Source organism: Rhinatrema bivittatum, chromosome 13 (genome assembly GCF_901001135.1).
Source record: "Rhinatrema bivittatum chromosome 13, aRhiBiv1.1, whole genome shotgun sequence".
Classification (NCBI taxonomy): Eukaryota; Metazoa; Chordata; class Amphibia; order Gymnophiona; family Rhinatrematidae; genus Rhinatrema; species Rhinatrema bivittatum.
In genome coordinates, this window is record NC_042627.1 from 37,534,068 (window position 1) to 37,558,751 (window position 24,684).

The window sequence follows — 24,684 nt, forward strand, 5'->3', positions numbered from 1 at the left end:
TGAGCCCAGTCTCAGGAGTCATCCACCATGTCCAATGGAAGCACTCCCTTCTCCAGAAGGGCTCCTGCTGGCCAGTGATCCTTCAGGAGCGGCCTACTACTCATGTTTAAAGACACTGTAGGCCCTCTCAGGCCAAGATGATATCCAAAGTAGAGCTACCTAAGTAACCCCTACAGGCTTCCTTCCTATCTGAATAGAGCACTTCTGCAACAAGAACACAGGATGTCACAGTAACCGAAAACAAAAGAAAAGGTACCACTACAGAAAACATCCCTGGGAGTCACACTCCCCCCCCCCCCCCAGCCACTTCTACATGAGCTCTAGCATGGGGTAGGCTTTCCCCTCTTTGGCTGCATTCCACCATGGTGACTTGTAATCTGATCTACTTGAGCGCTGCAGCTGATCCCTTCACTTTAACGGAAGAGGCTAAGGAGACATCAGAGACCTTAACTGCACTGACCTGGCCTTTTTTGGAACAACTCTCACTCCTGATAAAGGCCTTGCCTAAACACAAGGCAGGCTCATTGCCACAGCAGCCCCCGCAGACAGCAACATTTTTTGTTTAAATCAGGAATGGCCATCTTGAATTTTAAAACGCAATCAGAATCGCTAAAATTAAACTTTAACGATTGCCTCACCACCAGCGAAAACTCTGCCTTAACTTTCCCCTCCCAATCCATGAGGTCGAGGAAGCTCAGAAATGACTTGCTTCTACCAGGCAGCTGCAATGGCTGTTCTCCCTCAGAGCCGGGGGGGGGGGGGGGCAGCCTGTTCTCTCTCTTTTTTTTTTTTTCTTCACCAGTCAAAGACATATGCCATACACAAGAGAGCAACTAACAGACTAGAAGGAGTTCTGCCAATCCCCCCCAAACTCCTTCCAGTGTTGGGTTACAGGTAGGAGGAGAAAGGAAAGAGGAAAATAGGGTGCCAGTACCACTGGTTTACAGATTCCCCCAGCAGCTAGAATCACCAGAAAGGCATTACCGACCCCCCACTTGCCCAGCACAGGCATGGATAAAAATCATAAAGGTATAGAATACTTCCCTTGCAGAAGTCTTCTCAGATACCAAAAAGGAACCTGAGGGAAGAGGAGGCAGGGAATAAGGAAGCCAGCACCACCGGCTATCAGACCCTCCTCTCACCTCAGGTACAAGACTATCATGGGCCTCCAATCCCCTGCTCAACCCTACTCTCCCAGAGGAATAGTCCGCCAACAGGACCTAGAACTCCTGGGAGTAAATCTTCTATCTTCAAACTGCAGATTTCACAACTCTACCATCTGCTGGAGACAGAATTACTGAGGGACTGCAGGCAGCACGCTATCTTTAACAATGTGTCAGTAAAGCTTTTCTTCTCTGTCTCCATCTGCTGGTAAGGATGAAAAATCCATGCTTCTGAATTGATCTGGTGCATGAACAGGAAATCAAAATTATTATTGTGGAAACTATTAGCAAACATGTATATTACTAGATAAAATTAATTCCTCTGCATTTATCATAATGATTCCACCTTCATTTATTAGTATCCAAGATTACTCATTCCTTGCAACATCATTCAAGCAAAATTGTCCTTCCTCAAATCCCACCTGTAACCGATCTAGTCTAGTTCTGCCCAATCATGGTTTCACGGTTAAAAAAGAAATTAAGAGATTGAGTTATCTACGTATCTGTTTTGAATAGACTGTAAGCTCCAAGGAGTAGGGAGTATCCATTGTCTCTAATTAAATCTGGTATATACTACAGATCATTATAACAACAACAATGTATAACTATTACAATACCGAAGCATTCCATCTTCATGTGTTGCGTTAGGCAGTGGTCCATCAGAAGGACTGACAGGTAGGTCGACATCTGGCTGTCCTGGCTGGGCATATACTGGTTTTGGCTCTATTAAAGATGAAACTTATAGAATCAAACTGTTTGCCACAAATACTATAACATATTACTAAATTACTTAGATGTTCTAATAAGAACATGAAAGAGGATAGTTGCAACTTTAAAAGTATTGAAAATAGATATAAAATAAACATTCTATCAAATTAATAATGGAGAAATTAACTTACCTGAATTTCGTTTTCCTTAGTGTAGACAGATGGACTCAGGACCAATGAGTATAGTGTATTCCTGATAGCAGATGGGAGACTGAGTCAGATTTCAAAGCTGATGTCAGCCTACACATACCCATGAGCATGCTCAGCTCTTCAGTATTCTCTTCAAAAAGCCAGTGTGGATATGTGTTGCTTAAAACTTGATTACCCTTGATTGACCTTGAACTGGTTCAACTGATTATATATATGTAAAATATGAAACTGGAGACCGCCAGTGCACTGAAACAATGAACGCCGACACCTGGGCAACTGCGGGTATCTTGGATTAGAGGTAGGCCGTGGCTTACCCTTACTTGCTCAGTCTCGAGATTTGATATCAGAGGTTCTCTAATTCTGGAGCAGCCGTGGGTGGGATGCTGAGTCCATCTGTCTACACTAAGGAAAACGAAATTATCAGTAAGTAATTTCTCCATTTCTTAGCGTGTAGCCAGATGGACTCAGGACCAATGGGATGTACAAAAGCTACTCCCCTACAGGGTGGGATGCTGCCCATGGCCCACTTGGTGCTGCCCTTGCGAAAGCTGTGTCCTCCCTGGCCTGAACATCCAGGCAGTAGAACCTGGAGAAGGTGCGTAGGGAGGACCATGTCGCCGCCCGACAGATCTCAGCTGGCGAAAGCAGCTTGGTTTCAGCACAGGAGATTGCCTGGGCCCTTGTAGAATGCGCCTTGACCTGTAGAGGTAATGGATTTCCTGCCTTTATGTATGTTGCATTAATTACTTCGTTGATCCAGCGGGCTATGGTCGTCCGCAATGCCGCTTCCCCTTGTTCCTTCCCGCTGTGAAGAATGAACAGGCAATCAGTTTTGCGCACAGGTCCTTATCTTTTCAGGTATCTGACTAGGTGTCTGCCAACATTTAGACGATGAAGGGGGTGGAGACTTCAGAGTCTTTAGGTTCATCTGAAGATGGTCTTGAGATGGTTTGGTTCATATGAAATTGGGAAACCTCTTTCAGTAAGATGGAGGAGACCTTGCGCAGTTGTATGATTCTAGGTGTGAGCCTAGGGACGGTTCCCGACAGGATAGTGCCTGAGTTCAGAGATGCAACGAGCTGAAGTAGCAAGGATGCTGCCCTCAATGTTAAGAGGCGTGGTGGCAGAGCACGAGTTGGTCTGCAGAAAATCCCGTCCGGGTAGAGATTCCATAGAGGTGCCAGCCACTTTAGGGGGGGGGGGGGGGGGGGAGATGTTTATCTCCTTTCCGGGAGTGGGACATCTGGATGGGTTGCTAGTCTGATGCCATCTACTTCGGCAGTGAAGCCGGTCAATGTGGGAAGTTGGAGCTTGAGGGAGTTGAGAGCCAACCCCTTCTTCATATCGTCCTGCAGGAACTCCAGGATCATGGATTACTGACTGTCGTGAGAGAATCCTGCGGTTCTTTACACCAGACTTTGGATACTCTCCAAATCCGTATGTAAGACAGGGATGTGGAGACCTTGCGCGCTGGGAGCAGAGTGTTCATCACAGCCTTGTGTAACTGTGATTCTTCAGGCTGGGCCTCTCAAGGGTCAGGCCGGAAGAGAGAATAGAGACGGACCTACATGGAGGATCGGGCCTTGCCGTATGAGATCCCTGTGTGGAGGTTGGCACAGAGGGTTACCTGCAAATAGTTTTCGCATGTCTGTGTACCATGGTTGTCTTGGTCAATCCGGGGCGACTAGTAAACTAGTCCCCTATGGTGCTCTATCTTGTGGATGACTCTGCCCAGTGGTGGCCATGGAAAAGCGTACAATAGGTCTTCCTGTGACCAGGTTTGGATGAGAGCGTCTAGTCCCCAGGGTTGTTGCTCTCGTCTGTGACTGAGGGACCTAAGAACTCTGGCATTGAGCCAGGTTGCCAGTAGATCCAAAGCTGGGAGGCCCCAGCTTTTTTATTATCAGTTGGAGGGTTGTGGTTGACAGTGTCCATTCCGCCGAGTCTAGGCTCTCTCTGCTGGAGTAGTCTGCTGAGACATTATCTTTTCCCACAAATTGGGAGGCCGAGATCCCTTGTAGGTTTATCTCCAGCCCTGCCAAGAGAGGGTCTATCTCCATAGACACCTGCCGGCTCTTGGTTCCTCCCTGGCGGTTGATGTAAGCCACTGTTGTTGCACTGTCCGACATTCTGATTGACTCACCCCGGAGTCTGTGGCTAAATCACAAGCATGCTAGCCTTACTGCTCAAGCTTTCAGGCGGATTATGTTCCATTCCGCCTCTCTCTTTCCCTTGTCCCTGGACTGTCAGTTCCGGACAGTGGGTTCCCCACCCTCGCAGGCTCGCATGATCCGGTTTGGTGGGGTTAGGCTTACTCCTCCTCTGCTTAGGTGGAATTCCTGTAGTCACCACTGAGGGATGAGCCTGAACCTCTGCTGGTAGTTGGAGGTGAATTGGGTAGTCTTAGGACAGTGGATTCCATCGTAACAGTAGGGAGTCCTGGAGCAGTCGTGTGTGTGGGCACTTTCTCACGGAATGACCTCCGGGGTTGATGCCTTGAGGCCACAGGCTTGAAGGTAGTCCCATACCTTGAGGCAAGCATTGGTCATCAATTGTCATGATTGTTACTGCAGTTTTCTTCTCCTCAGGGGAAGGAAAACTGTTCTGTTTTGTGTTCATGACCCATCCGAGCTCCTGCAGTAGGCTCTTGACTCTGCTGGTCACCTGCCTGCTCTCCTCCGAAGATTTTGCCTTGATCAGCCTGCCATCCAGATGAGGATGTACCAGGATCCCCTTCCTTCTTCAGTGCTGCCTCCACGACCACCATGGATTTGGTGAAAGTCCTGGGGGCGGTTTCTAGGCCCAAGAGAAGCGCCCAGGACTGGTAATGGTGACCCAGTATCAAACAGTGCAGGAAGTACTGGTGATCCTGATGAACTGGGATGTGAAGATAGGCTTCGGAAAGGGTCCAGGGGAGGTTAGGAACTCTCCCGGTTGTACTGCCATTATAACGGAGCACAGGGTTTCTTTGCAGAAATGTGGCATCCGCAGATGATGGTTGACGTTCTTGAGATCCAAGATGGGTCAGAATGACCCTTCCCTTCTTGGAAACGAAAAACCAGATGTAATAGCGCCCAGTAGTTTGCTGGGGCATGGGCACTGAAGTTATTGCCTTCAGACTGAGTAATCTTGTCAATGTGGTTTCTACTGCCAGTCTCTTGAGTGGGAGTGGCAGGGTGATCTCATAACCGTCTCGATGGATGCAGCGGAATTCCAGAGAATACCCCTCTCGAATGATATTTAGGACCCATCTGTCCAACGTTATAGCAACCCATCTTTAGTAGAAGAGGGCAAGTCGACCCCCTATGGCTTCTTCCTGTGGATGGGCCAGTCTCTTCTCATGTGGGGTATGGCTAGAGCCTGACCCCAGTCCTGCTCCCCTCTTGATGTGTCTGCTCCGGAGACTGGTTCCTTCCGGAGGGGCGAGGTACCTGGGAATGTGTTCCTGTAGGGTCTAAAGTGCTGCGAACTTCTGCCCTAGGACCTTCTATAGGAGGAACGCTGGGGTCTTTTACCTCTATCTTCAATTAGTCGAGGCACTGGAGATTCACCCCATTTGTTGGCTAACTTCTCCAAAATGCTCCCGAGCAAGAGACATCCTTTAAGGGGAATCTCATGAAATTTGCTTTAGATGTCGCGTCCGCAGACCAATTTCATAGCCATAGTTGTCTTCTGGCTGTTACTACCGAGGCAACGCTTCTGGCTGGGGTGCACACTAGGGCTGAGCTTACGTCAGTGAGGAAGGATTCCGCAGATTCCATCGTATTTCCAGCCGAATTTGCGTCTCTCGAGGAGTAATCAGGCACATGCTACCAGTGCACAGTAGAAAGCAAACTGCAGTGTCATTGCTATTGCGTTGAAGGCCTGCTTAAGGATGGACTCCAATCATCTGTCCTTAAGGGCCGCTCCTCCCTCAACGGGAATCGTAGTTCACTTTGAGACTGTACAGGCCATAGCATCCACTTTTGGGAATGCAGGCGCTCCTTGGCCGCAGGTTCCAGAGAGTATAGGCCTTCCAAGGATCCGCCCCCCCTCCCCCTCCTTTGAAGTTGGCCTCCGAGGTGTATGTATGCACTGTCTTTCTGACATCCCTTGGTGCTGTATTCCTGTATACCAGTGTTAAAGAATGTAGAGGACTGACTACGTGCTTGAATGCAGCCAGCCAACACCCCAGACCCATTTGCTGATTGGTCTAATACATTCTCAAATCAGATGTACTATACTTATCTAAAAACAATATTCTGAATATGCTCTGATTGGTCAGTATGTAGAATATATAAAGTCATGAATATTGCTGGATGAGTGAGTAGCCAGCTGTCCACGCGATTGATGTGAACTTGTGCTACTCCGGGGAACAAAATTGTTTGTTCCTCCCCCTCCCTTTTTGTCTCTTTCTTTAATTAAAAGTCTCAGGTTACCTAACTGCTGCAGTATTTCTTTAGAATCAACATTTTTGGCAGCAGAGGATGGCTGAATGAGATTGTCTGCAGCTGTAATTTGACTCTCCTGACTGATCGGACCAGATAATTGACCTTTTCGCGGCTCTTCGCACTGGGGCTGACTTACGGACCGGACGGGGGTCGCCAGCATTTGGATTGGAAAGTCTGATGGACTTAGTCTAGAGCAGGGGTGGGCAATTAATTTTCCCATGGGGCCGCATGAGAAATTGGGATGGTTTTAGAGGGCCGGACTAATATAATTAACTCAGTTCTCAATAGCCCTACTTATGAAAAGACAGCAGTTTACCACCAATGTATGTCCTCTGAGAAAACACAACAAATAAGACCGATACAAACGCTTACATGCTAGCAAAATATCTCATCTCGGTAACAGACACAGAACCGACCTAACATACTCCCAGGATCTGTAGTAATGCACATAAACTAATCCACACACAGTTTCACCTGTATTATGGAATACACTCAAACAGGAGCAACCCTATCTATGAAAAGGCAACACTACAAATATTACATCAGACCCTAAACACCAATACACCTCTTATTAGGAAAACAGAACTAGCAAGCACTATAGATCCCCACACAGAAATAATTGTAAAACTATACTAATAAGCAGAATAAATGTTTCTAAACAGCTATGAACAGAATAACATCCAACAATTAAAAACTCATAAAAACTATTAAACATTCTCCAAACACCAATAAAATATTTCAAAAAAGCAGACATCACACAATTAAAATGGCAGTCAAGAAAAATAAACTTAAAGCCACCTTTACTTAACCCCTCCAGCAGCTCTCCTACTCCCCTTCCCTGCAGGCCATGGCACACACCAGAAGCAGCAGTAGAAGCTAAGCTCTATACTTATGGTCCTCTTCCTTAGTGCCCATGTCTCTCACACACACACCATACCAGTCATGCCCCCATGACCAGTTTCTGTCTCACACACCAATCATCTCCCAAACAGTCTTTGGCACACACACACCAGTCACCTTCCTGAACAGTTTCTCTCATGCCATACACACACACACACACAGGCTTCCCACTCCCGTGTTCTACTTGCATATATGGTCTTCTCACTCTCATAATCACTTTCTCTGTCTCTCTCTCTCTCACACACACACACACACACTTACCAGTCTCTCACTCCCATGTTCTCTTTCAGATATACCGGCTTCTCCCTCCCATGATGTGGCAATCGAGAAAGGAGTCAGCAGCATGAGCCCCCGCAGGCCAAGAAAGAAGAATCCCTTCGGCCGCGGGAGGCTCATGCTGCTGACTCTTCTCGATTGCCGGCTGGTTCAATTGCTCGGGGGCCGATGCTGCAGCCGACGCGGCACGGCTCTTTCTCCTTCCCGCGCACCGCTCCGTGTATCACTTCCTGTTTCGGGTCACGGGAGGGGGGGGGCAGGCGCGGGAAGAAGAAAAGGCCAGCCGCGGGTGCCATAGCTTCTTCCAACACCGCTGCCGTTTCCACTGGGTTGAACGTGCTGACAGCCCAGCGGCAACGGCAGCGGGAGAGACCAGGAGCGCGCGCCGCGGACCGGCAAAAAACTCCGTGACATATGTAGGAAAGAAACTCGAGCGAAGACACGCTGCCCGATTGGCCGGTGCTGGGCAAGGCTTGCCCAGCACCGGCCAATCGGACAGCGTGCCTTCGCTCGAGTCACTCCCTCCCCCCCCCCCCCCCCGGACGCTGTAAAAAAAAAAAAAACAGTTCATTCTCTGCTCCCTCGCTCCCCGATTGGCCGGCCAATCGGGGAGCGAGGGAGCGGAGAATGAACTGCTGCCTTCCCTCTGCAAGGGAAGGCAGCAGTGCCTCATTCCCTGTCTGCTCTCAGCAGTGGGCGGGCCGGATTCAGACCGTAGGCGGGCCGGATTCAGCCCACGGGCCGCCCCTTGCCCAGGTCTGGTCTAGAGGAAGGTGCCAAGACTGATGAAAGTCCGGGTGGGATTTCATCTCGAGTATAATAACACTTCGGATTAGTTTTCTCGAAGGGGAGGAAATGTCTTCAGAAGGTAAGCTGCCAGAGGTTAGCTTCACTTTTTTTCGTTTTTGTTTAAGCAGGCTGTCTCTGTCTCGTTGCTTAAAGCCCAAAAGTCACCGTTCACTGCAACGGCGTTAAAGCACCAGGAGTACACCTTGGTGTGAAAATTAGTCAAGGTAAGAATAAAAACTTCTCCTTCTCATAAGGGAGAATTAGTTATATTTACCCATTGGTAAATTGTTATGTCTAAATTCTGGTCTAGAAAGGTAGGAGGTTTAAAGCATGCTGTAGGGGTTAATTCCACAAGTCTGTTGGAATGTGTCATTTCTTTGCACAAGCCAGATGAGAAGTTAGACTTTGCCATTCTAAATGGGTGGCTTGGGCTAAGGAGGACACCTCTCTTGTGGCCAGTAGATGGCTCCTTTGATCCATCTATGCTTTTGCAGTTGATGACTTTTATAGAGGACAGATATAGCAAATCAAATGCCAATTCCCTTAAGAAATTATCTGATCACGTGCAAGTTCAAAGTTGGTTTGTTATGACTCATGTATATTTGAAAAAGGAATTAGAGTCTAATCAATCCCCACCCCCGTACACTGTTACTGACCCACAGTATGCTAGACTGTGTTTATTGCAGAGTACACAGCCCTCACCTTTAGAGGAAACTGTTACTGCCGTGGGGTTTTCACATTTGGTCCCCACTGCACCCCTGGAGGAGGGACCCCAATCAAGTCCCATGGCTCCTATTAATATGCAGGTGTCTGGGACTGTTAAGGTTGAAGGAACTTTACACTGTGTTCCCATTGGAGAGGGTATTACCTCAAAGAAGGAACCTAGGCTTTCTTTGGGTGAATCGGAACACCTCCTGCTGGTTCAGGTTCGTGTGGCCCTACTCCATCACCATCACTCCCTCCACATTCCTTAGACCCCCAATTGCCTCCAAGTCCCCCCCAGTCACTGCCTTTACACCTTCTTTGTCCCCGCTTCAACATGAGTTGTCTGGCCGTATGTCTCACAGTCATGTACATATCGCCCCTCGTTGGGCTCTGGCTACCGAGGAGTACACAGAGGGAGCATACGTTGTCACTAATGGTGAGAGTACTAAGCAAGGGGACAGTACGCCAGCTGAATATGTGGCTGATATGGAACAATCTTATTTTTATGTTACCAGGTGGCTAGACACCTTGCATGGATGGACTCTCGCTTTATGTTCACAGATGAGAGTTTATCCTCTTGTGGGATCTTTGACCACAAGTGATATGAATACTGCTCAGAGTGCCATAAGAGATATCCCGGACCCCTCTTGGTCCTCGGCACAGATGGATTATATGTTCAAAGGCTTGTCTGTGTGGGAGAAATATGAAGGTCAGCATATGCCACCTCGTAGTGCTCCTAGAACAGTAAAGGATACAGTGCATGTTTTGCCAATCATGACAAACTACAACTGAGGGTGTGCCACGTCCGGTGTATGTCCCCTGGACATTCGTTGACTTATGCACAATTCTTTCAAGCTTGCTGCCCCTCTCTCGAGGTGCAGACAGCTGGATTATAGCTTTAGAGAAACTTACTATGGGAATGCAATTAGCAATTGGGGCTATAAAAGCATTATTTGCCCAAACCCCTGGGTTGGAACAAACAGCTGTGTGGGCACAGGCCAATCGCCAGGAAGTAATGCAGACACATATTTATGATGGAGATGCTTTTAATTCATATCGCCCTGACATATGGAAAGTACTTCGACACATATATCCTAAGCAGAGAGATTTTGCACGCCTGTCCGCAGCCCTTTGGGCTCCTAAGACTACTGCTTTTGATTCCCATTTACATTCTTTCCAAGACATGTTTAATCAGGAGATGGGAGCTCCTTATAGTGACCCTAATTCGCTTCCTGTTTTCTGTCACATGTTCATACAGACACTCCCTGATAAATTATGTAACACTCTCACCTCGGTAGTGGGACTAGCAGACATGCATTGGGCACAAATGAATAGACATATTTTACACCATGTGCGCAAGTTTGAGGAAGCGAGGGAGAAGCCACAGGAGGAATTAGTGAAGGCACAAACTAAGGTCTGTGCGCTGCAGAGTAAAGGGTTTGAAGGACAAAAAGTGAGCGAGCTGAATACTAGGGAAAGTGAAGACATGAGTTTTTATCAGTCTTCTGGGTCTAGCCTTACTGAAAGGGGGGGGGGGGGGGGGGGGAATTTAGAGGACGAGGACACCCAGTGGATAGAGGTCCTCAATCTGGACCATGGAATTGGGAAAGAGATGGGGGAATTTGGGAACATGAGGAAGGAAGGTATGCCCCTGATTGGCCAACCCCGCAACGTCGCTTGCCGAGTCTTCAGTGTGGGCAAATGGGTCACTTCGCCCGCGATTGCCACTACCCTGGCAATGCCCCCACATACCATAGAGGGTATACAAAAGGTAGATTTCCCTCAAGAGGGGGGATACTTAGACCTGTGCATCTATTCAATCCCAATGTTTGGAACAATAGTGGAAGTAGGAGATAGTTTGCCCCACCTCCACAATGACGCCAGGTCCAGTCAGATTTTGCTGAGGTACATAAGCCACTGTTAGTAGCTGATATCCATGTCCCCATTCATAAACATGAAACACACGCCAGACTTTTGTTAAACGGCGCTACATATGTTGACTTTTTGATTGATACAGGTGCAGCTGTCTCAGTTTTAAGGCAATTACCATCTAAGCATGTCCCTAACTTCAGAAACACAGACTATTGGCCTTACGGGAACGTCAAATGTTATGCAATACACTACTCCATGTACCGTTAAGTGGCATGATACAGTACTCACCTGTAAGTTTATTTATGCGCCAGACTGTCCAGTTAATTTGTTGGGCAGAGATTTATTGACTGAATTTAAAGTAAGATTGTCATGCGATACCCAACCTTCATTGTTATTAGCGATAGCTAGTGCTTCTGCTGCTAAACGAGAATAGTTTATACATAGCTTACCTCAGGACCTCTGGACAGAGGCAGATACCAATGCCTTTGGTTTGGCAAAAAATGCTGTGCCCCATCACATCCAATTGAAAGACCCATCCTATGGCCCTAAGCAGGATCAATACCCATTGCCACCTGATTCTCTTGATTCCATTAAGGACGAAATTGCATATTTTGTACAGGCTAATATTCTAGAATATAGCAAGTCCCCCTACAATACTCCCTTGTACCCTGTCCAAAAGAAAAGTGGCCGTTGGAGGTTAGTTCAAGATTTGAGACTTCTAAATGATCTAACTGTTCCTATCTATCTGAATGTGCCCAATCCAGTGACATTATTACATTCTTCCCCTATTTATTTGTACAAAACTTGTATTGATTTGTCCAATGCTTTTTACTGTGTGCCCCTTGCAGATACCTCCAGACCCCTTACTTCATTTCAATTTGGCCCTAATAGTTATCAATGGACTAGGATCCCTCAAGGTTTCCGAGATAGCCCCACAGTTTTTAGTACACAACTTAGGAGGGATTTAGAAACCTTTGAAGCAGTATTGCCTCCAGGTGTGAGTCTGTCAGTACGTTGATGATTTGTTGCTGTCCACTGTAGATGAGGATAGCTGTATCAAATGGTCACATGAGTTGTTATCCAGATTGCATAGTTTGGGGTATAAAGTTAATAAGGCTAAATTCAAACTAGCTCAGACTACCCAAACATATTCCTAAAAGAGAGACCGTAATGGGGTGCGTTCCATTAGTGATGATTTAGTTAGGGCCCTTTCTAATTTACCTATGCCTCCCACCACGGTAACTGAAGTACACGCTGTTTTAGGACTTCTGAATTTTTGCAGGCTTTGGATACCTGCCTTTAGTGAGAAAGCTTGTTTTTTGTATACATATACAAAAGGAAGTGGAAAAAATAGGGTGACTATCTGAGCAGGAAGTAAACGAACTGAAAGGATTATTATCTGAAGCTTTGCAGGATCATACACTAGACATACGACAACACCCAGCCTGTCCATTTATGGGTAACCTCAGGTAAACGTACTTGGTCTGCAGTAGGTATACAGAATTCTATGGAACCTTTAGTTTACTTACCTGGGAAATTCACCCCTATTGAGAAGGGGATGACAACCTGCGAGAGGGGAGTAGTAGCGTGCACTTCAGCTAGAGAAAAGTTAGCTCATTATATTCCTTATGCGACAGTGACTATACACACCACTCATGATGTAGAATACTTGTTAGCCCCAATGAACATGTCTCTCGCTGCATCCCGTACTGGAAAATACATAGCTATTTTAGCTTCATCAGCTACTGAATTGAAACCATGGGGAAAAACAGTACCTGCAGTTGCCACCACTTTACAACAGATTTTAGAGGTTACTGATCACATACCTTGCCCTCATAAATGTACTCAGAAGTTGCCACCAGAATATGATCTCTGGTTGCAAGCCAGCCCTCTAGAGGAAGGAGAACACTGGTTCACAGATGCAAGGGGGTCATGCCACCATTGCCCTAGGTTTTGCTGCTTTGCAGATACAACATTCTACTCAGATTTTAGAAGAAGAACATGTATTCACATTGCCTCCTCATTGTACAGCTCAGGTAGGAGAGCTGACTGCTGTAACATGGGTACTGACCCTAACCATCTACACAGATTCTCATTATGTTTTTTCTTCAGTACACCAGCATAGACACAAATGGAAACGGAGAGGTATGGTTTCAGGTACTGGTATGACTTTGAGCAGTGTGAGTATTTGGCAGAAGTTATTTGAATCGTTAGAAGAATTCACTGCTAGAAAAGAGTCTGTTGCCATCGTCTGGGTTAAAGGTCATCAGGACCCGAGTATATCTTGGGAAGCTTATGGGAATGATGCTGTAGATAAGAAGCTGGAACAGTTTAAACCCCAACCAGGATTATCAGTTTTAGTGGTTACTAGAGCACAGGCAAAGCGAATGGGCGCAGATGTAATGCTAGGGGGTGATCAGGAAAAGGATCCCTTGAAGGAGGAAGAGGAGACGCTCTTACTTTACCCCTGAAGATCTTGTCCCTAGTCCTATTTAGACAGCTTACCAATTACAACAAATGCATACTGCTGCAGAAATTGAAGAGTGGCTCTTAGCTGGAGCTTCTCCTGTAAGTTATCCTTCAGATGAGTGTTTCTTGTATGTACACCCTTCAGGGAAGCCATGTTTGCCTTTAGCTGCTTTACATAGAATGATACCTCAATTGCATTTGCCAGCACATCGGCCTGCAATCCAAATTACCGAGGAAATTACTATGTCCTGGTTGAGCCCCAAAATTTGTTCTTTGTGTCACGAAATTATCCATAATTGTAACAATTGTATGGCCAATACATCGAAAAAGGGTTTTTCAGTGTCCTCAGGGCACATCCCGAAACCACAGGGCCCTGGTATAGAATGGCACTATGACTTCACGGACATGAGTAACCGAGAAGAATCAGGTAAACGCTTTTTATTGGTTTGTGTAGACAGATATTCACATTGGATAGAGGCTTATCCTTGTAAACGTGAAACAGGGGATGTTATGGCAAAGGTATTATGTACTGAAATCATTCCAAGACATGGGTTTCCTCATTGTATAGTCACTGATAATGGACCCCATTTTGCAAACAGGTTAGTGGATCAAATTACCACTCTTTTACAGTTATCACAGACGAGTATCCATTTATCGCCCTCAGAGCAATGGACTTGTGGAGAGGTATAATGGCCTACTGAAAACTAGGCTCTGGCTGTTAATGGAGCACAAAAAGTAATCATGGGAGAAGTGCTTACCATGGGCTTTGTTATATCTAAGGAATGCTCTTCTTATTAAATTAAAGCTTTCTCCTTTTCAATTGACTATAGGATGCTGCATGCCATGGGTAACTGCTAGCACTGCTACGTTGGACCAATTGCCCGTCTATTGGAAAAACCTTTGCTCTGCTTTAACATATATGCAGTCCGTTATAGGCACTCATCAGAATACAGATCTGCAACTGTCAGGAAAAGTGGAAATAGGAGACACTGTGTGGAGAAAGAACTTCACTCTTAAAACTTGGAAGGATCCTGTGTATGTTGGACCCTTCACTGTTACGGCTATAACTCCAACCGCAGTGAAACTTGGACAAGATACTGTGTAGACTCATCTTAAAGATATTAGGATTCAACATAAAGTAGCTGATTCTGACAACACTGAATAGGACACGATTTATCATGTCCCTTCTGATTCGTGACTTTTAATGCTGGATCAGAGTTTTTGCTATCATTTTTGTTATTTCCAGCATTGCTCCTATTTTGTATTTTGATATTAAGTTGTTGTAAGGTTAGGTTTGAGGTTAACCATTTGTTTTATATTAGTATCATAATTGGTTTAAGACCTTGATAGATAAGAATTAGGGTTGTTTCGTATAGTAGATAACTTTAGGCAGGATTACCAGCGAGAGTGAATTGTATATGTTATATTAAGCTTAGGGTAAGGATTGACTAGATTACATAAGGTACATACACTGACGTATACACATATATACATGGTAGATACATAAGGTAGAGTAGAATAGAAAAAGGTTGCAGTTATTTTTTTAATATTTTTGCCTCTCTTATACCTCTCTTTTCTATTTCTATTGTCTCTCTCCTTTAATTTGTTTTCCTCTTTATAATGGTGATCACCAGGCGCATGCATTCTCTCATTCTTTTTCTTCTTGTAGTCTATTTCTTCCACGTTTTCTCTTATCCTGTGTCTTCCCTAAAAGAAAATTCATGGGTGGCCGGTGTTCTTAGAGTGGTACAGCCTATTGATGATACTGATGTATGTTTAGTGTTACGGCTATGGCTGTTGTGCAACCGCCTCACCACCAGGGGTCCTTCAAGTGCAGGCTCTCCTGGCTGGCCCAATCCATCTGCTCTATGTCTTGGATGTGCCTTTATAGCCCTGCCTACCCTAGACTCCAGTGCTTCGGCATCGAGCTCATTGGGCTCCCTGCTCTAGCCTTGCCTTACTGTGTGCGCGTGGCCTTCGGGCCCCCTGCCTTGCCGCGTGCGCGCGTGGCCTTCGGGCCCCCTACCTTGCCGTGTGCGTGTGGCCTTCGGGCCCCCTGCCTTGCTATAAGGTTCTTGTGACCCTGCCTGGACTTTGACTCTGTTGCCTGCTACCTGCCTTGACCCTCCCTGCCTGGACCTTGACGTTGTTTCCAACCAGTACTCTGCTCCATATGTCACAGCCATCGCCTAGCTCCATACACTCCTGCCGCATCACATTCCTTCCCAGCCATCATCAGAGACCTTCCAGCTGTCCCTGTCTCTCTCCACCTGGAGTCACTCCCGAAGGTGGTGTTCACTACACCGGATCACTGCCCAAACGTAACATTTAGTATGTGTGCCTCATCGTTTTGCCTTAGGACAGGCAGACGGCATTATCGTTGGTGGTGACAGAATAGATTTATTTAGTCCTGACTATGCCCAACTTCGAACTAATGAAACTTGGAGTGCACATTACCCAGGAGTATGATTTCCCCCACTAACAGGTAACGCCCCAAGTAAATCATACTTGTGCATAATGAACATGAGTGCAACTTATTATTCTCACTAACATTCCCTGTAACTTTACATATAATATTCTTACACACCAGTGGCGCATTGATGCAGATACGGAGTATGCTCAGTACAATTTTAAAAGTCAATTAAACGCAATAGGGTAGTCTTCATATGTCACGACTGCATCAGACTTCCACACATCATTTGCCCCGTTCCAATCTAAAACTTTGAGTACACAGACATTCTCCCTTCGTAGTTTACTTGACAGATTACCACTTAGTCTCTTTTCTGGATGTGGAAAAGGAAATAACTGTAATTACACAGATATAACTAAGTTTCAAACTCCCTTTGCTTCACGATGCACTTTGTATGGATTGATTACAAGCTTTGTCCCAGGAGCTTCTACTTATATGGGTCAATACTGGTGGTGCCATGGTAAAATATATACACACCTTCCCCAACACTTTTCGTTCTGTGCACTTGCTACGGTTATTCCTCTTACAAGAGTGATATCTCTCTATCCCCCTAATCACGTTCATCATCATGATGATTATAATGATGATGCCACAATACACCACCACTTTAGGAGAAGACTTAGCCCAGCTTCTCCAGTTGCGCCCCAAGATGAAGCACTTCAACGAGCGTTTGATTACATTAATAGTACTTAGCCTTTGACCAAAACTCATTTAGATGCTTTATCATCTACTTCCTGGTTACCTTTCGGTCAAGTAGCTGCCACAGCAGAACTTGGCATGGCCATACGCAGATTACAATCGTTATTACATATAATTGTAATAGAACTTACTAGTGCTATCAATGCCTTATAAGAACAATTGAATGAGGTAACCTTATTGGCTCAATATAACAGACAGGGCTTAGATTATCTTCTCCCAGCTCAAGGAGATCTCTGCACTGTTTTGAACTGCTCTGAATGTTGTACACTTATAGTGAATCGATCTTACATAGTTAAGAACGCCATGGAAAAGATGGTTAATCTTGCAAAGCTTAATGTTGCTGACTATCAAAGTGGATTATGGGATTCAACTTGGTTTGATGGTATCTTCAATGGATTTGGTCCCTGGTTTTCAAAACTAGGAGCTGGTTTGAAAGTTTTATCTGCTTTCCCATGATGTTCCTAAGTATTGGACTTTTGATATGCCTTTGCCTACCATGCATATGCCTCTGCTTTCGACAATTTGGATCTTCCATTGCTGCAGCCATACCCAGGATGCCCAAACTGAAAATTATGGTCAACTCTTCATCTGCAGTGCAAGATCAAGTAACTACTATATGTCAGCGTTTAATGATGGACATACATGAGCTTCCCCATGAATCAGATGGGCAGGGAAAAACAGTGGGCTTAGCCAAAGACGGGTAAGATTCCTTCACCTAAGGCTAGCTTAGGATGTAAGAGACAACCTAAGACAGGTACCCACGGCCCCGCCCATATGTGAAGGGTTCCTAGGGGTAACCCTTCAAGAGGGGGATGTATGTATGCACTGTCTTTCTGACAACTCTTTGTGCTGTATTCCTGTATACCAGTGTTAGACAAAGAATGCAGAGGACTCTATGTGCTTGAATGCAGCCAGAAAACACCCCAGACCCATTTGCTGATTGGTCTAATACATTCTCAAATCAGATGTACTATACTTATCTAAAAACAACATTCTGAATATGCTCTGATTGGTCAGTATGCAGAATATATAAAGTCATGAATATTGCTGGATGAGTGAGTAGCCAGCTGTCCACGCGATTGATGTGAACTTGTGCTACTCCGGGGAACAAAATTGTTTGTTCCTCCCCCTCCCTTTTTGTCTCTTTCTTTAATTAAAAGTCTCAGGTTACCTAACTGCTGCAGTGTTTCTTTAGAATCAGAGGCATTCCATTCCAGGTCAATCAGCACTGTGAGAAAAAAGGATATCTGCTTTGGAGATTTCTGTTAGACAAGTGGAAGCAGTGCAATCTGAGATGATCAAAAGATGTTACTGTGGAGGCATGTCAAGATGGTGCCCTGATTAACTGCGCAAACTTTGAGCTCCAGCAAAGGACAGTAGCATGAGGCCTTACGAGAGAGCACCAAGACTGAGCTCCTCGTTGGATCCGGCATAGGGTCAGTGCCCGGAATGCCCCGAGTCTTCGGAGTCTGAGAAACAAGGGCTGGTAATTCGTCCTTGTGGAAGAAGTGAAGCATGGTTCAGTATGGTTCCAACCCTGGGGAAATTTCTCCTTCCTCCAGGGGATCACTCTCCTCACAGAGGTGTCTGGGCCCCTAATAGGGAAATTCTTGGTTAGGCAAGGCCTATCTCGAGGCATCCGAGTGGTGCTGGGAGGATCTTGTGCTCCTGGCCTGGGTTGAGCCTGGTGCGCAGAGGAGGCTGTTCACAGCCCTTTGAAGAATTCCTCCCAAGAGGAGGTCCCTATGTAGATCCCAGGGTAAGGGTGGAGTTATGCCCCAGAGGTGTCCTCCTGTGGGGAGGCTGTGCTGAGATACGTAGGTCTGGGGATCAATCCTCAGTAGTTTCGGACCCCTCCGACAGTGGGGCTCCGTTCTCCTTGGGTTCTTTGCACCGCGGGCATAGGCAGGACTTCAATTCAGTCTGCATGGCTCTTATGTGGCAGGCTGTGCAAAGAGGGCCTTTTGGCCTTCTTAGAGCTGGTGCCATTGATCTATGTTTCTGGGTGCACAGGTGCGAGAATTTGTGTGCAGCCGTACTTATGCGCTTGGCATTTATGCGTGGCCGGAGATATGCGTGTCCGTAGTAATGCACCCAGTAATTGTGCACGGCCGTAGATATGCACATGGCAATTATGCGCGGCTGTATTTATGCGCACAAAGAGAGTTTGTGCGTGGCTGTAGTTATGCACCTGGAGGCACTCCGGCGTGCGTGCAGCCAAACTTGTGCACGCGGTTCAGATGTGCACTTGGCTCAGAGTTGTGCGTGCCACTGCACGCACAGCTATGTGCACAACTCTATGAGGTGCGCACAAGTTATGCACATAGGCCGCCGGAAGATCCTGTGCGTACCGCCAAGGGGGAGGGAAGATGACGCAGATGACCACCGCGTGCAAGATGGCGCCCCCTTAAGGGTCTCCATGTGTATGGACCCTTGGACCGGATCGGGGTCTAGCCTAACCAAGGCTGCTCAACCCAATCTGAATTCTCTCTAACTCGCTGGAAGCAGAGTCGGTACCCGATCCAAGTTCTGGAGACCAGAGACCTTAAAGTTTCTTCTTATCTGGTCTCGTCGCTTACTGCTTGTGTATCGGACGGTCTCTAGCTGCAGGGGGATAGGGTTTTACCTTCACTGCCGCGCTCGGATGCGCACTCGCTGCCTTTCAGCCACTCTGGAGGCTAAGTCCACGCCGGGACCAAGGCACACCTCTGAGGGATATTGGAAATCACCTCAGGCATTCTCGACTGGGGGAGGGACCCTTAGGTTTCACTGCAGGAGAGCGGGGCTCGATCTTCTTAAAGGTACATGTCTTTCTTTTTTGCTGTAATTGTTATCACTATTCTAGTGTGGAATAGTGTCCGCATCTGCTATGGGGGATGGAGAAATACTGAAGAGCTGACCATGCTCACGGGTATATGTAGGCTGACGTCAACTTTGAAATCTGACTCAGTCTCCCATCTGCTATCAGAAATACACTATACCCATTAGTCCTAAGTCCATCTGGCTACACGCTAGGAAATTAATCATTTAATATTGAGTGTTAGGATAGTTTGGAATAAAGTTTGTGTCATTACTCCAGTACCAAGGAAGTTTAATAAAATGACAAAAATGAATTAAAATACAGCATTAGCTAGCTGAATGAACCAGCCATTCTATTTACTAATATATTTTGTTCCTATTCTTACTACTGTCAGTTTCTATCTAAAGGCTAATTCCATAACAGCAGCTATTGTGGCATACAGTATGTAAAAATTTCCATGTTAGTCCACTTAGATACATAGAAATAAAGGTCAACTGGAAAAAAGGGAGTATAATTCTCACAATCTAGTCACTTATCTAGTCCCGAAAAGGAAAAAAAAAAAACCAAACAAAAAAAAAAAAAACCACGACATCACCTACAACTTGTTTTTAACTTACCTGTATTTCTATGTGCATGTTTTTGTAGAAACAATTTAAGAGGAAGAAGTAAATATTCCCTTCTACTATTCACTCAGCAGATTTCCATTGCTCCAGTAAGACTATCAGAAAAGATGTATAAACTACATCTTAGATGAAAATGGGCATTAAAAAAATTCAGCAGCTTTTAGGACCAAAATAGCAGTATTTAAAGTCTAATAAGAACTACTACTACAGAAATGTGAGACATTCACTTTAAAAACTTTTAGAGGTGGTAACGATATTCACAACCATATGAACATAAAATAAGCAATAGTGTGACAGATTACACAAGTTCAATTTAAAACATCACATTTTTAGGCTCAAGCAAATAGTGTACTAACTATTTTGAAATCAACTAACCTTTACGCATCTTGAAACATTAAAAACTTTTTATTCAGTACCTGTACTTGAAATGTTCACCGACCATGCAATTTGTTGGTGATGAAGCGATCAAGAATGTTATAACACACACCTGGCAGAGGAGGAGTTTGTTTTTCATCGCTTTCAACCACTGGCTCTTCTTCAGTTCTAGAAAGAGGGAGATCATTTGCCTTCTTCACAGGTGTAGAGACAGCCCCAGGTTTTGAGACTCTCTCATCCTCTCGGCTTCGGAGACTATTTATACAAAACATAAAATTAAAAAAATATTTTTTAAAAAAAAGTTCTGTGGAAGCATTTCTTTAGTTCATTATGACAACATTCAGTTGCAGAGGTAAACTGCAGTATACATTTCCAGGATTTACTAGAGATAAAAAATAAAAGTTGGGGAAGGAGGAGGAAAAAACTTTCAAAAACTCAGATAAGAACAGATCTGAAGAAACTAAAAACCGTATTTTCCGGCGTATAAGACGACTGGGCGTAAAAGACGACCCCCAACTTTTCCAGTTAAAATATAGAGTTTGGGATATACTTGCCGTATAAGACTACCCTTCTTCCAACGCACATACGGTAAAAATTAAAAAAACATCAGATTTGATTTCAATATGGTAATTTTAATTCAAATGCTTATGACATACAAGTACTTAGCTATCAAGATCTGCAGGTAATTTTTGGGCAATTTTCGTCTTTTGCCTCAGTACCATATTATGCCTTGCCATGAATCTAGTACACCAGGATACAATGGCCTTAAATATGTTGCTGTGATCTGGGTTAGATTTGGCCCACTGAAGTGCCAAACGTATTTTATTTCGTGTCACTACATAACCATTTTGGCGATGCTCATTCACCATATCTGCTACATGTTTTTCGAGTTCTGGCCAATGTGGGGTGCCTCTTCATAATGCATACTTACCCCTTGGCATACTCTTTAATGCTTTTTTATTTGCTTTCCAGTCTCGAACCATCTTTACTGTTACTCCACATTGTCTTGCAGCAGCACAGTTATGTTCCATAGCAAAGTTTACAACTTTAAGTTTGAAACTGGCTTCATATTTCTTTCTTCTTGCTGGTGGAGCCATGATGGAGTTTTGACTGTTGGACATTTGTATACTGTACTGTATGTACTGGTGATATACTGTATGTGGTACCCAGTATACAACAACCAGCCAATCACAGGAAGCGATGTACCTTACCGGCGATTGGCTGGTTGTTGTATTCAAATCCTGCTTGGATTGGTCAGCTCTCCCTGCCTGCGCAGCCCTCCCTGTCTCCAAGACTATCAGAGCGGTAACACATCCCTCTGGCCTGCCCTTGTATCCTATTACCGGTACCTCCTTCTCTGCCTCTCAGATCTCGCTCCTGAGGACTGCAGTGAAGCGGCGCAGACACGCATGTGCGAGATCTGTGAGGCAAAGAAGGAGGTACCGGTAATAAAGAATTGAATCGGAACCTGAATCAGTTCTGATTCCGGTTCAGATTCACATTGTGGGGGTTTTTTTGTCCGGCCCGATCGGGTTTTTTGTTTTTTTTTTTTTAAATAGTCTGCGCCCGGGCCGATAAACAAAAAACCCATCCCGACCCTTTAAAACTAAACCCTTAGCTTCCCCCACCCTCCCGAGCCCCCCAAAAACTTTTTACAGGTACCTGGTGGTCCAGTGGGGGTCCCGGGAGCGATCTCCCGCTCTCGGGCCGTAGGCTGCCACTAATAAAAATGGCGCCGATGGCCTTTGCCCTTACCATGTGACAGGGTATCGTGCCATTGGCCGGCTCCTGTCATATGGTAGGAGCACTGGAAGGCCCGCGCCATTTTTAAAGATGGCGCCGGTCATCCAGTGACGGGGCCAGCCACTGGCACGGATACCCTGTCACATGGTAAGGGCAAAGGCCATTGGCGCCATTTTTATTAGTGGCAGCTGACGGCCCGGGAGCGGGAGATCGCTCCCGGGACCCCCACTGGACCACCAGGTACCTGTAAAAAGTTTTTGGGGAGCCCCCGATTTCTGACAATTTTGAAAATATCATACAATATTTTCAATCGTCCGAAGCCTGATTCACATCCCTAACCGGTAACAGGATACAAGGGCGGACCAGAGGGATGCGCTACCGCTCTGATAGTCTTGGAGACAGGGAGGGCTTATAAATTAATTATACGCCCTATAAGACGACACCCAGCATATAAGGTGAACCGGTAGATGTAGTGTATTTGGATTTTCAGAAGGCGTTTGACAAAGTCCCTCATGAGAGGCTTCTACGAAAACTAAAAAGTCATGGGATAGGAGGCGATGTCCTTTCGTGGATTACAAACTGGTTAAAAGACAGGAAAGAGAGTAGGATTAAATGGTCAATTTTCTCAGTGGAAAAGGGTGGAGTGTCTCAGGGATCTGTACTTGGGCCGGTGCTTTTCAATATATATATATATATATATATATATATATATATATATATATATATATATATATATATATATATATATATATATATATATATATATATATATAAATGATCTGGAAAGGAATACGACGAGTGAAGTTATCAAATTTGCAGATGATACAAAATTATTCAGAGTAATTAAATCACAAGCAGACATTACAGGAGGACCTTGCAAGACTGGAAGATTGGGCATCCAAATGGCAGATGAAATTTAATGTGGACAAGTGCAAGGTGTTGCATATAGGGAAAAATAACCCTTGCTGTAGTTACACGATGTTAGGTTCCATATTAGGATCTACCACCCAGGAAAAACATCTAGGCATCATAGTGGATAATACTTTAAAATCGCCGGCTCAGTGTGCTGCAGCAGTCAAAAAAGGAAATAGAATGTTAGGAATTATTAGGAAGGGAATGGTTAATAGAACGGAAAATGTCATAATGCCTCTGTATCGCTCCATGGTGAGAACGCACCTTGAATACTGTGTACAATTCTGGTCGCTGCATCTCAAAACAGATATAGTTGCGATGGAGAAGGTACAGAGAAGAGCAATCAAAATGATAAAGGGGATGGAACAGCTCCCCTATGAGGAAAGGCTGAAGAGGTTAGGGCTGTTCAGCTTGGAGAAGAGACTGCTGAGGGGGGATATGATAAGAGGTCTTTAAGATCATGAGAGGTCTTGAACGAGTAGATGTGACTCGGTTATTTACACTTTCGAATAATAGAAGGTCTAGGGGGCATTCCATGAAGTTAGCAAGTAGCACATTTAAGACTAATCGGAGAAAATGCTTTTTCACTCAATGCACAATAAAGCTCTGGAATTTGTTGCCAGAGGATGTGGTTAGTACAGTTAGTGTAGCCGGGTTCGAAAAAGGTTTGGAGAAGTTCTTGGAGAAGTCCATTAACGGCTATTAATCAATTTTACTTAGGGAATAGCCACTGCTATTAATTGCATCAGTAACATGGGATCTTCTTAGTGTTTGGGTAATTGCCAGGTTCTTGTGGCCTGGTTTTGGCTTCTGTTGGAAACAGGATGCTGGGCTTGATGGACCCTTGGTCTGACCCAGCATGGCAATTTCTTATGTTCTTATGATATTAAAATCCTTTTCCTATATGGTGGCTCCTAATATAAAACCCATCATTGTATACCTAGAGTTAGGATTACTTTTACCTATGTGCATCACTTTCTACTTATCCACATTAAATTTCAACTGCCATTTAAATGCCCAGATTTCGAGTCTGGAAAAGTCCTTCTGCAATCCCTCACAGTTTGCTTGTGTTTTAACTACTTTAAATATTTGTATGTTATCTACAAATCTGATTACCTCACTTATTTCTCCCTTTTACAGATAATTAATGAGGAAGTTAAACACTGTCCCAAGTACAGATTCCTAAAGCACACTATTTACTTCTTTCCATTGGGGAAACCTCCCTTAATAATCATTATTCCATAACAATTTAATTCTCCATGCCCCTGTGCATAAAATTTGTGCAAAGGAGTGCCTGTAGTAAATCAACTGCTTTCTCGAATTTCTTTCCAAGCTCAAAAACAGTCATATCAAAAAGCAGTTTTAAAAAGGAAGAGTTCTGAAAGCTTGCATTTTCAAATATTTGCTAGTCATCTAAAAGCATAATTTCTACTTAACCAGTTGTTACTATAAACCTAAATTAGGAAGACTAAAATGGTGTTCTCTTCTAAATAAGAATGACATACACTTGTGCACAGATTTCTTTTATAGCAGTTCCATCA

At 45.0% G+C, this 24,684-nt stretch overlaps 1 protein-coding gene across 3 annotated transcripts in view; it reads right to left on the bottom strand.

Moving 5' to 3' along the window:
- TJP1 (tight junction protein 1) overlaps window positions 1-24,684 on the bottom strand; it is a 486,574-nt gene that overhangs the window by 236,509 nt on the left and 225,381 nt on the right. For all 3 annotated transcript variants that reach the window (XM_029575150.1, XM_029575149.1, XM_029575148.1), the window contains exons 9-10: window positions 20,601-20,743; window positions 1,781-1,886 (exon numbers count right to left, since the gene is read on the bottom strand). In XM_029575150.1, coding sequence (XP_029431010.1) covers window positions 1,781-1,886; window positions 20,601-20,743 — 249 coding nt within the window. The remainder of the gene's footprint in view (window positions 1-1,780; window positions 1,887-20,600; window positions 20,744-24,684) is intronic.